Here is a 13679-nt window from a genome sequence, read left to right as displayed (position 1 = left end):
TGAATTCAGGCTGTAACACAACAACATCTCCTGCACTAGGATATGCAAAGGAAGATCAACAATCTCCAGCCTGTGATCCATGGTGACTGTTTCAGTGTTGCTATGAGACAGAGATTAGGCAGTTAATTACATACCAAATCTGCATTTTTACACGCCAACACCCTCAGAGATTTGTACCCAGATCAAATTTACCCGTTTGGCCCTAATATGACAGCAGTGCCACACTTGAGCACCCTCCATTAAAGAGGAAAACATGTTTAAGGTAATTAATGCAGCGGTTGTTGGATAGGAAGTAATGAACAAAATACAGAGAACAAATCTTGCCAGGTTTCATTAGTTAATAGCCTTTAATTAAATTAATTAATACCCTTGTATAATCTGAGTCGATATTCACGTAATAATAAGGAATTCCCCTTGACCACGCTGTCACAACTTCCGCCGAAGTTTGGCAGTTTTCTATTCACCACCGATCCTTGTTTCATTTTCGATTTGTTTTGTCTTCATTATACACATCTGGTTTATTGTTTTTGAGTAAAGTAACGGTTATTACTCATCTCTGTGTCCTGAACTGACTCCGCCTTACCCGCATCTCCTAGACATATGACAGAAACACGCACCCGAACCAATGGAGTCAGCAGGTGCACACAGCCCTCCACTACCTGTGGAGGAGCACGTCCAGCAGCATGCGAATATGTTGCAAAGTCTCTGCACAGCCATTGATCGCATGTTGCAAACCATGGAGCGATGGGAGAGATGGGGTTTTCCAGCAACCCCATCATCATCACCCCAGCTCCCACAACAACCCACACCGATGTCCACCCTTCCTTCACCTGGACCCATTGGGATTCGGCTCACGCTCCTGACGGAATATGATGGGACGGCAGCTGGGTGCCAGGGGTTCCTACTCCAGCTGGATCTCTACCTGGCGACCGTTCACCCGGCTCCTTCTGGACGCGAGAGTGTAAACGCCCTCATCTCCTGTCTATCTGGGAAAACACTTGAATAGGCCAACGCCGTCTGAGGAAGGGAAGGAGCGACGTTGGATAACTATGAGGATTTCAGGTGTCCCTGCAGGTGTCCCTGCAGGCTAGCTCCTGACGAACATCCTTGTGTAGACTACACCTGTAGTGGTCGATCAGGGCCCGCTCATTCCATCCCGCGCCGGGTTTCGATCATCCACCTGAAGGGAGAGCGGCAGGAGAACGCTTGTTTCATCTCAGACAGGATGATGAGCGCGCAAGACTTTGCAATGTGGGATGGAATAAGCAGGCCCTGATCAACCACTACAGGTGTAGTCTACACGAGGACGTTTGTCAGGAGCTAGCCTGCAGGAACACCACCCTTACCTTTGACCAGCTGGTGGACCTATCCATCCCGCTGGATAACCTGTTGGCCTCCCGTGGACGTCCGGATTGGGATCCGTCAGTTCCATCCCCCAGCACCTCCGATCCAACACCTATGGAGCTAGGAGGTGCTGCTCTGAGGGGAGGGGACCGGGGGGTGGCATTCCCTGCACCACCAGTGGCCACAGAGGCCACACTGCTGGTCGGTGCTGGGGAGGTTCCCCAGGGAGTCGAGGAAGCAGGCAGGGCACTGGTGGATCTGGTGGATCATCCCAGGTTAGTAGGCACCTGACTCACCCAAAGCTAACTGTTGCTCACATGTTTGTGTTCATAGAATTTCCATAGAGTTTTCCCCGCATTCCCAGCATAAGGCGCTAGTAGATTCAGGTGCAGCTGGGAACTTTATTGATCGTTCGTTTGCACATAGTTTAGGGATCCCTATTGTTCCTGTTGATATGCCCTTCCCTGTGCACGCCTTAGATAGTCGACCATTAGGGTCAGGGCTGATTAGGGAGGCCACCGCTCCCCTATGCATGATAACGCAGGAGGGTCATGAGGAGAGAATTAAACTCTTCCTTATTGATTCTCCTGCGTTGCCCGTGGTGCTGGGCCTGCCCTGGTTGGCCTATCATGACCCCACTATTTTGTAGCAACAGAGGGCTCTCAAGGGATGGTCACGTAAGTGCTCGGTGAAGGTGTGTAGGTGTTTCCATAGGTGCAACTACGGTGGAAAGTAAAAACCAGGTCTCCACCGAGCACATTCCCTCTGAATATGCTGATTTGGCTCTCGCCTTCTGTAAAAAGAAGGCAACTCAATTACCACCCCATCGACGGGGGGATTGTGCGAGAAATCCCCTGGTAGACGCAGTCACGTGTGTCCTCTGTCACAGGAGGAGACGGCGGCTATTGAAACATGTCTCTGAATCTCTGGGACAGGGATACATTCAGCCTTCCACTTCACCTGCCTCCTCGAGTTTCTTTATTGTGAAGAAGAAGGATGAAGGTTTATGCCCGTGTATTGACTAACGAGGTATCAATCAGATCACTGTGAGGTACAGTTACCCGCTACCTCTCATAGCCAGTGTGATTGAGTCAATGCACGGGGCGGGGCGCACATCTTCAGAAAATTGGGTCTCAGGAGCGCTTACAATCTGGTGCGTATCCGGGAGGAAGATCAGTGGAAGACAACTGGACACTGGGGGGGGAGTGGGCTCCTCTGGGCACTATGAGTACCTCGCCATGCCGTACGGTTTGATGAATGCTCCAGCAGTCTTCCAATCCTTTGTAGACAAGATTTTCAGGGACCTGCATGGGCAGGGTGTAGTGGTGTATATTGATGACATTTTGATATACCCCGCTACATGCGCCGAGCATGTGTCCCTGGTGCGAAGGGTGCTTGGTCGACTGTTGGAGCATGACCTGTACGTCAAGGCTGAGAAATGTCTGTTCTTTCAACAGTCCGTCTCTTTCCTAGGGTACTGCCTTTCCGAGTCAGGGGTGGAGATGGAAAGTGACCGCATTTCAGCCGTGGGTAATTGGCCGACTCCAACCACAGTAAAGGAGGTGCAGCGGTTCTTAGGGTTTGCCAACTACTACCGGAGGTTTATCCGGGGCTTTGGTCAAGTAGCCGCTCCCAATACCTCATTGCTGAAGGGGGGACTGGTGAGACTGCAGTGGTCAGCTGGGGCAGACAGGGCTTTTGGTCACCTGAAGGCTCTATTTACCTCAGCTCCTGTGCTGGCTCATCCTGATCCCTCCTTGGAATTTATAGTGGAGGTGGACGCGTCCGAGGCTGGCATAGGAGCTGTGCTGTCTCAGCGCTCGGGTACGCCACCAAAACTCCGCCCCTGTGCTTTCTTTTCGAAGAAGCTCAGCTTGGCGGAGCGTAAATATGATGTGGAGGACCGGGAGCTGTAGGCTGTTGTAAAGGCTCTGAAGGCGTGGAGGCATTGGCTTGAGGGGGCTAAACACCCTTTTCTCATTGGGACGGACCACCCCAATCTGGAGTACATCCGGGCGGCGAGGAGAATGAACCCTCGCCAGGCCAGGTGGGCCGTGTTTTTCACCCGTTTTGTTTTCACCCTATCGTACAGACCAGGTTCCCAGAACGCTAAGGCAGACACACTTTCCCGGATGTATGATACAGAGGAGCGGTCTACGGATCCCACTCCCGTACTTCCGGCATCTTGCCTGGTGGCACCAGTAGTGTGGGAGGTGGATGCGGACATCAAGCGGGCGTTGCGTACAGAGCCCACTCCCCCCCAGTGTCCAGTTGCATGTCTGTACGTTCCGTCTGCTGTCTGCGGCCATTTGATCTGTTGGGCTCACACGTCACCCTCCTCTGGTCATCCTGGCATCGGGCGGACAGTGCACTGTCTTAGTGGGAAGTACTGGTGGTCTACCCTGGCTAAGGATGTGAGGGTTTATGTTTCCTCCTGCTCGGTGTGCGCCCAGTGCAAGGCACCTAGACACCTGCCCCGAGGGAAATTACAACCCTTACCCATTCCACAACGGCTGTGGTCACACCTATCGGTGGATTTCTTGACGGATCTTCCTCCGTCAAGGAAACACCACGATCCTGGTCATTGTGAATCGGTTTTCTGCCATCTCCTGCCGTCTCCTTCCTTTGCTCGGTCTCCCTACGGCCCTACAGACTGCGGAGTCCCTGTTCACACACGTCTTCCACGGGGAGCCTGAGGATATAGTTTCTGATCGGGGTCCCCAGTTCATGTCCAGGGTATGGAGGGCGTTCATGGAACGTCTGGGGGTCTCGGTCAGCCTGACCTCGGGTTTTCACCCCGAGAGTAACGGCAGGTGGAGAGAGTTAACCAGCATGTGGTTAGGTTTCTGAAGTCCTATTGTCCAGGACCGGCCGCGGGAGTGGGCGGCTTTCATCCCCTGGGCAGAGATGGCCCAATACTCACTCCGCCACACCTCCACTAACCTATCTACTTTCCAATAGGTACAGTGCCTTGCAAAAGTATTCGGCCCCCTTGAACTTTTCGACCTTTTGCCACATTTCAGGCTTCAAACATAAAGATATAAAACTGTATTTTTTTGTGAAGAATCAACAACAAGTGGGACACAATCATGATGTGGAACGACATTTATTGGATATTTCAAACTTTTTTAACAAATCAATAACTGAAAAATTGGGCGTGCAAAATGATTCAGCCCCCTTAAGTTAATACTTTGTAGCGCCACCTTTTGCTGCGATTACAGCTGTAAGTCGCTTGGGGTATGTCTCTATCAGTTTTGCACATCGAGAGACTGACATTTTTTCCCATTCCTCCTTGCAAAACAGCTCAAGCTCAGTGAGGTTGGATGGAGAGCATTTGTGAACAGCAGTTTTCAGTTCTTTCCACAGATTCTCGATTGGATTTAGGTCTGGACTTTGACTTGGCCATTCTAACACCTGGATATGTTTATTTTTGAACCATTCCATTGTAGATTTTGCTTTATGTTTTGGATCATTGTCTTGTTGGAAGGCAAATCTCCGTCCCAGTCTCAGGTCTTTTGCAGACTCCATCAGGTTTTCTTCCAGAATGGTCCTGTATTTGGCTCCATCCATCTTCCCATCAATTTTAACCATCTTCCCTGTCCCTGCTGAAGAAAAGCAGGCCCAAACCATGATGCTGCCACCACCATGTTTGACAGTGGGGATGGTGTGTTCAGGGTGATGAGCTGTGTTGCTTTTACGCCAAACATAACATTTAGCATTGTTGCCAAAAAGTTCAATTTTGGTTTCATCTGACCAGAGCACCTTCTTCCACATGTTTGGTGTGTCTCCCAGGTGGCTTGTGGCAAACTTTAAACAACACTTTTTATGGATATCTTTAAGAAATGTCTTTCTTCTTGCCACTCTTCCATAAAGGCCAGATTTGTGCAATATACGACTGATTGTTGTCCTATGGACAGAGTCTCCCACCTCAGCTGTAGATCTCCGCAGTTCATCCAGAGTGATCATGGGCCTCTTGGCTGCATCTCTGATCAGTCTTCTCCTTGTATGAGCTAAAAGTTTAGAGGGACGGCCAGGTCTTGGTAGATTTGCAGTGGTCTGATACTCCTTCCATTTCAATATTATCGCTTGCACAGTGCTCCTTGGGATGTTTAAAGCTTGGGAAATCTTTTTGTATCCAAATCCGGCTTTAAACTTCTTCACAACAGTATCTCGGACCTGCCTGGTGTGTTCCTTGTTCTTCATGATGCTCTCTGCGCTTTTAACGGACCTCTGAGACTATCACAGTGCAGGTGCATTTATACAGAGACTTGATTACACACAGGTGGATTGTATTTATCATCATTAGTCATTTAGGTCAACATTGGATCATTCAGAGATCCTCACTGAACTTCTGGAGAGAGTTTGCTGCACTGAAAGTAAAGGGGCTGAATAATTTTGCACGCCCAATTTTTCAGTTTTTGATTTGTTAAAAAAGTTTGAAATATCCAATAAATGTCGTTCCACTTCATGATTGTGTCCCACTTGTTGTTGATTCTTCACAAAAAAATACAGTTTTATATCTTTATGTTTGAAGCCTGAAATGTGGCAAAAGGTCGCAAAGTTCAAGGGGGCCGGATACTTTCGCAAGGCACTGTACTAGGTTATCAGCCAGTTCTGGCACCGTGGCATCAGAGCCAGATCGAGGCACTTCAGCGGAAGTCGTGATGGATGAATGGTTTCGGCGCTTGGAGGAGACATGGGAAGCTGCCCATGTGCACCTGCAACAGGCCATCAGGCGGCAGAAGGCGAGTGCCGACTGCCACCGCAGTGAGGCCCCGGTGTTCGCACCGGGGGACCGGGTCTGGCTTTCGACCCGAAACCTGCCCCTCCGCCTGCCCTGCCGGAAGCTGGGTCTGCGGTTTGTGGGGCCATTCAAAGTCCTGAGGAGACTGAACGAGGTTTGTTATAGATTATAGCTCCCGCTGATTAGCGTATTAACCCCTCGTTCCATGTGTCTCTCCTCAGGCCGGTGGTGGCTGGTCCGCTCCAGGAATTTGAGGTGCAGGAGGTTCCTCCGCCCCCCCTGGACATCGAGGGGGCCCCGCCGTATGCTGTTCGAGCCATCATGGACTCAAGGCACCGGGCGAGGGGCCTTCAGTACCTCGTGGAGTGGGAGGGGTACGGCCCGGAGGAGAGATGCTGGGTGCCGGTGGAGGACATTCTGGACCCTTCGTTACTGCGGGACTTTCACCGTTTCCACCCTGATCGCCCTGCGCCTCGTCCTCCGGGTCGTCCCCGAGGCCGGTGTCGGCGCGCTGCTGGAGTCATGTGTCAAGGGGGGTGTACTGTCACGACTTCCGCTGAAGTTGGTGCCTCTCCTTGTTCGGGCGGTGTTTGGTGGTCGACGTCACCGTTTTTCTAGTCACCACCGATCCTTGTTTAATTTTCGATTTGTTTTGTCTTCATTACACACTCCTAGTTTCCATTCCAATATCATTGTTCCCTATTTAACCCTCTGGTTTCCCCCTTGGTTTTGTGCGTGTTTGTTATTGTCAAGTTGTCTCGTTTTGTGACCTGGATTATTTTGTCTCCTCTATGGAATATTGTTTTTGAGTAAAGTAACGGTTATTACTCATCTCTGTGTCCTGCACCTGCCTCCGTCTTACCCGCATCACCTAAACATATGACACACTCTCGACCTTTAAGTCTTTATTTAAGACTCATTTCTTCAGTAGGTCCTATGATTCAGTGTAGTCTGGCCCAGGGGTGTGAAGGTGAACGGAAAGGCACTGGAGCGACAAACCGCCCTTGCTGTCTCTGCCTGGCTGGTTCCCCACTCTCCACTGGGATTCTCTGTCTCTAACCCTATTACGGTGGCTGAGTGGGATTCCTGGTGCTCTTCCATGCTGTCCCTAGGAGGGGTGCGTCACAGAGTGGGTTGAGTCACTGACGTGATCTTCCTGTCCGGGTTGGCACCCCCCTTGGGTCTGTGTCGTGGGGGAGATCTTCGTGGGCTATGTTCAGCCTTGTCTCAGGGTCGTAGGTTGGTGGTGTGGGGGCTGTGCTTTGGCAAAGTGGGGGGGTAATATCCTGCCTGTTTGGCCCTGTCCGGGGGTATCGTTGGACAGGGCCACAGTGTCTCCCGACCCCTCCTGTCTCAGCCTCCAGTATTTATGCTGCAATAGTTTATGTGTCGGGGGGCTAGGGTCAGTCTGTTATATCTGGAGTATTTCTCCTCACTTATCCGGTGTCCTATGTGAATTTAAGTATGCTCCCTCTATTTCTTTCTTTCTATTTCTCCTTTCTCCTTCTATCTCTCTTTCTCTCTCTCTTCTCTCGGAGGACCTGAGCCCTAGGATCATGCCTCAGGACTACCTGGCCTGATGACTCCTTGCTGTACCCAGTCCGCCTGGTCATGCTGCTGCTCCAGTTTCAACTGTTCTGCCTGCTGCTATGGAACCCTGACCTGTTCACTGGACGTGCTACCTTGTCCCGGACCTGCTGTTTTGGACTCTCTCTCTACCGCACCTGCTGTATCTAACCCTGAATGATTGGCTATGAAAAACCAACAGACATTTACTCCTGAGGTGCTGACCTGTTGCACCCTCTACAACCATTGGGAATATTATTATCTCACCCTGCTGGTCATCACTACTCTGGATGGTTCTGATCTAGAGTATGTGGACAACTACAAATACCTAGGTGTCTGGTGAGACTGTAAACTCTCTTTCCAGACCCACATTAAGCATCTCCAATCCAAAATTGAAATCTTGAATCGGCTTCCTATTTCGCAAACAAAGCATCCTTCACTCATGCTGCCAACATACCCTCGTAAAACTGATTGTTCTACCGATCCTCGACATCGGCATTGTCATTTACGAATTAACCTCCAACACTCTACTCAAAAAATTGGATGCCATCCGTTTTGTCACCAAAGCCCCATATACTACCCACCACTGCGACCTGTACGCTCTCGTTGGCTGGCCCTCGCTTCATTCTCGTCGCCAAACCCACTGGCTCCAGGTCATCTACAAGTATTTGCTAGCTAAAGCCACGCCTTATCTCATTTCACTGGTCAACATAGCAGCACCCACCCGCAGCACTCGCTCCAGCAGATATATTTCACTGGTCACCCTCAAAGCCAATTCCTACTTTGGCCGCCTTTCCTTCCAGTTCTCTGCTGCCAATGACTGGAACAAACTGCAAGAATCACTGAAGAAGGAGACTCTTATCTCCCTCACTAACTTCAAGCACCAGCTGTCAGAGCAGCTCACAGATCATTGCACCTGTACATAGCTCATCTGTAAATAGCCCATCCTACTACCTCATCCCCATACTGTATTTATTTATTTATTTTGCTCCTATGCACCTCAGTATCTCTAATTGCACATTCATCTTCTGCACATCTATCACTCCAGTGTTTAATTGCTATATCGTAATTACCTCGCCACTATGGCCTATTTTATTGACTTACCTTATCTTACCTCATCTGAACACTGTATATTTATATTTTTTCTGCTGTATTATTGACTGTATGTTTGTTTATTCCATGTATGTGTCAAACTGCTTTGCTTTATCTTGGCCAGGTGGCAGTTGTAAAGGAGAACTGGTTCTCAACTAGCCTACCTGGTGAAATAAAGGTGAAATAAAAATACATCTATGAACGTTTGAACTTATCTCCACCCGGCACAGCCAGAAGAGGACTGGCCATCCCTCAGAGCCTGGTTCCTCTAGGTTTCTTCCTACGGAGATTTTCCTAGCCACCATGCTTCTATGTCTGCATTGCTTGCTGTTTGGGGTTTTAGGCTGGGTTTCTGTACAGCACTTTGTCACATCGGCTGATGTAAAAAGGACTTCATAAATACATTTGATTGATTAATTCACTATTTACAGCTAGTTAGCTACTATACCTTTTTTTGCTACCAAATGTACAGTGCATTCGGAGAGTATTCAGACCCCTTGAGTTTTTACACATCTTGTTACGTTACAGCTTTATTCTAAAATTGCTTAAATATTTTTTCCCCCTCATCAATCTACACACAATACCCCATAATGACAAAGCAAAAGCAGGCTGAGAAATGTTTGCAAATGTATTACAAATAAAAGTCAAGGGGTCTGAATACTTTCTGAATGCACTGTATGCTGGCTTAAACTGGTAGGTTTAAATGGTGATGCCACTAATGTTCACATTTTGACATTTGTGACTTCTCCACTTTCCAAGCACACAGGGTGATTAGACTAGCTCTTGGGATAGTGTTTGTAGGCTAGTTCTAGCGTTTACCTTACTCCCTAGGCCTGTACAAGCTAAGACTTAGGCTAATGTTAAGCCTGATTCTGAAGCTAGTGTTTAATATCCTAAAGACAACACCATGAACTCCACAAACAAGTAGTTGAAGAAAAAGGGATGGAGATAAGGATGCTCACATAAACAACTAAATCACATTTAGACTATACTTTACCAAATGAATAAAATATGTGAATAATTGTAGAAAAAGTAAAGGACCAACCTCTGCTTGCTTGCGCCACATGTCCACGTTCTTGCGTTGAGCTTTGGAGAAATGGTCCCATGCCTTTTGTTTGGAAGCAGCGTGGAATACAGACACAATCTGCTCAACTGTGGCGGGGGATGCAGGGAGAGAGGGGGCGGGTGGGAAGGAGCAGAGGAGTGAGAAAGTGGAATCAGGTAGGAAGGCACTTCACTGTATGTTCATGTTGATGTGTTTTCAATGTTCTATTCTGCTCTATAGTACAGTCTGTTCTGGGTCAGTGTCTAGAGTGGGGGAGGTGGGATGGGGTGGAGAAGGAACCCACCATATCTCAAGGTGACCACAGAGCGCCTGTCCTAAAACACAAGACGGTGCTGAAAGCTACAGGACGACCAGACTAATACCAGCAGGCTCCTATCTGTTTCACTTGCTGTGGCAATGTAAACATGTGTTTCACATGCCAATGAAGCCCATTAAATTGAATTGAATTGAGAGAAAGGGAAAGAGGGAAACGAGCGAGAGAGAGAGAAAAACTGCTTTAATTCAGGGCTGGAGGAGGAGGGAGTAGAGGGGCTGCTGAGAGACATTTGTCTGTTTATGACTCCATCACACCTTTGACAGACAACTAGGGTTAGTCTTAAAGGTCCTATAAAGACATTTTTACAGTTACTTACTATAATTGTTTTCAATTAAAATGCTCAAAAATAAACAAAATGTAGCTTAATAGCTAAGAGCAATTCCTCTAGCAGGATTTTTGCTAGGACTTGTATGGGAGTGGTCTGCGTGGGGAAGGGAAAACTGAAATCTAGCTGTTATTGTCAGAGGTTTGGAACTGAAATCTAGCTGTTATTGTTAGAGGTTTGGAACTGAAATTTCAGGCTGAAATTTCAGGCAGCCTTTTTTTCAAACAGCTCTTCCACTAAAAGGGAAATATTATAATTTGTATGATTTCACAGTATTATTCCAACCTAATGGTGTGGAAATATATATAAAACACAGGAAATCAAATGTTGTACTAATTATCTGAGCGTTTGTTTGTGTGTGTGTAATTATCACTCACCTGTTGATGTCAATGGAACAGCCACACATTCATAGATTGTACCAGGCAATCATTTATTTTGGTCCCATATCAATAGCAAGGGCTGTACAATAACTCACAACACACAATAGATAACTTTATCAAGCATGAAAACTTCCCCAGTGTCACTGCAGCTGAAGATGGCAAACATCACTAAGGCAAAATGCTCCTTAGGTGTGTATGTGGACAGGCCATGTTGAGGGACTCTGTTTTTGTCAGAGGGGTCTTAATGAACCCCGGGGGAAGTGGATAAGGCCACCAGAGTTGTGGCCTTGGCAGAGATGTAGAGAAGGAGGGAGAGAGGGAAGGATGCAAGGAAGGAAGGAAAGAGTGTGTCTAGATCAATAGTGGCTTTTCAGAATCATCTAATTTGATTGGAGAGATATAATGGGGAAGGCAGGGGAGAGTAAAGTGTCCAATGGTGTGGCCTCGTCTTTTTATGTATGTGTGTGAGTCAGAGAGATAGCTGATGGATAAGTGCATGTTCTTTGGTGTTATTTGCAGGGATCCAGCTAGGGCTATGTGTGTGCACATGCCAGCATTTCTACTGTAAATTAGACCATTCACTATCTGTCAGGCAGGTTAATCTCCTAGATGAAATATGCTGCGGCTTGTAGACCGAGTGCCATCCACCAAACATGATGTATGCTGATCCAAATCCAACTGTGAAATGATTGTCATCTTCTATAAACATCATCCTGAGGGAAATATGAAGCAGGGCGTTGTGGTTCATAAATCCTTCAGCTGCGAATGGATCTCATTGAACTGAGAGGAGATTTCTGTTCTCTGACATTCATGAATAGAGCCTGTTTAAGTCCAAATGGCACCATATTCCCTATGCAGGGCACTACTTTTGACCAGGGTCCATATGTAGAGTTTAGTGCACTATAAAGGGAATTGGATGCCATTTGGGATGCATCCTCTGTTTGAATAACTTGCTTCAGAGCAGAAAGGAGCATTGTTAAGGGCTTTTTCTAAAGGTACCATTCAACATAAGGTGACAACTACCAATGCCAAATGGAGGAATGTGTGATATTGCATAATATTGCATTTGGAAAAAATAAAGTCTATGGATTCCAATGTGCAGCTGTAAGAAAGTCTGGTAAATATGGATGTGGCTTTTGTTCACAGAACGACAGTGTGAACCTGCCTCCCAGGACACCAAACTCTGTGTTTACATTTGTATGTGTGGAACTGCAGAGAAAGACGAACTCATGAATACAACTAAGTGTTTGTGTGGATTATTGTGATGGAGGATGGTGGCCTTTAAAAGACAACGATAGAGAGAGAGAGAGAGAGAGAGAGAGAGAGAGAGAGAGAGAGAGAAGAGAAGAGAAGAGAAGAGAAGAGAGAAGATAGAAGAGAGAGAGAGAGAGAGAGAGAGAAGAGAGAGGGGGGGAGACCCACTTTGCTCTTTCCAATATTTGTATTACTGTATAAACAGGAACCGATTATGTGGTATATCCCAATATCCATACTAACACAGTACTCAGTATGCACACTACTGTAAGTGGTGTATCACCAAAGATATCTGAACTCATACATGCTCTTAGCATTGGCAGTTGTGAATCATTAATAATCATCAATATGACTCATTTCATGTCTTCCTTCAGTTCCAGTTGTTTTCATGTAGAGAGGTGTTACTTACTTTGATTCTATGGCTGAGTGGGTTCTTTCAGATGAGCTGTCCACAGACCAATACAGGCTAAAGTTAACCAGAGGAGTTTGGAGCCTACATAGCATACCCCAGAGAGTGTTAGCTTTCTGATTGGCAAAAGCCAAAAGCCCTGTCCAGAAACAACCCCTATCACTTGTGGAGATCTGAAGGAATCACATAGGTATAATCAATATGGTCATACAGTAGCTCCATCTTGCAGTCTTGATTGGCTGAGTGGAGTTTTCATTATGTGGTTTATAGCGTTCCAATCCTTACACAAGTGCCTTGAAGTTAGGGGCTAGGAGATGTTTTTGCATTCAGCCAATGTGACACAATCACAGGTGAACCTATTACTCCCTGGCCATGGACATACAGGTATATATAATCTACCAATGTGGTATATATAATCTACAGGTATATATAATCTACCAATATAATCTACCACCACCAGACAGCTTTAGAGACAAACACATGAACCTACATTCTATATCCACTATCAACCCTTCCTGAAACATACTGGTGAAACACAGCATGCTTTTATTTGACTGTCATTCTGTATGTCTGTTATGTCCAGTGTGAGAAGAAACTGTCTGTGGAATATCAATGATGAGACAATATGAGGCTGCAGGAACTCAATGTCAATCTGTGATGTTCACCACTGAAATGTCATGCAGCTAATTACAATGCCATGCTATTGCTAACCCGTCACAGGCTGCATAAAACCTCATGTATATTTTTTCTCTCCAACCCCCCAGTGTGTGTGTGTGACGGTTGTGTTAAATATTTGTTTTTGTATGCCGGCTGTCAAAGCTGTGAGGTACAGAGAGGCTGTCACAGAGCAAGGTGAAGCAGGTTTCTAAAACTAGATTATTTTCTGCTCCCTTTGGGATGTTGTCTCCTGGTGAACAGTTGCTAGACAGAGAAAGAGAGACAGGAAGAAAGAGGAGAGAGAGAGTGAGTGAGTGAGTGGCCACTGGGCCTAATGATGGTGGGCTAAGAGAGGTAGCTAACAGCTCCCTAAATAACCTGTTCAATGTTATTGCTGCCATCACTGGCCTTTACCAGGCAAACTGCCCCAAATCTACTCCTACAAAGAGTCATCCCATAGAGTGGGTCTTCAGAAGTGCTATCCTCTGTTTGTGTGCAGCCATGCATGTGTGTGAGTGTGTTTGCA

The 13679-nt window shown here is 47.1% G+C and overlaps 1 protein-coding gene across 1 annotated transcript in view; it reads right to left on the bottom strand.

The window, feature by feature from the left end:
- Positions 1-13679, bottom strand: part of LOC112220536 (ecto-NOX disulfide-thiol exchanger 2) — a 250927-nt gene that overhangs the window by 67079 nt on the left and 170169 nt on the right. Inside the window, 1 exon segment of the mRNA XM_042302850.1 lies at positions 9792-9898. Within this exon segment, the coding sequence (XP_042158784.1) occupies positions 9792-9898 (107 nt within the window).

This window comes from Oncorhynchus tshawytscha, linkage group LG21 (genome assembly GCF_018296145.1).
Source record: "Oncorhynchus tshawytscha isolate Ot180627B linkage group LG21, Otsh_v2.0, whole genome shotgun sequence".
Taxonomy (NCBI): Eukaryota; Metazoa; Chordata; class Actinopteri; order Salmoniformes; family Salmonidae; genus Oncorhynchus; species Oncorhynchus tshawytscha.
Note: the sequence above shows the minus strand (reverse complement) of the source record. Positions and strands in the feature narration are given on the sequence as shown.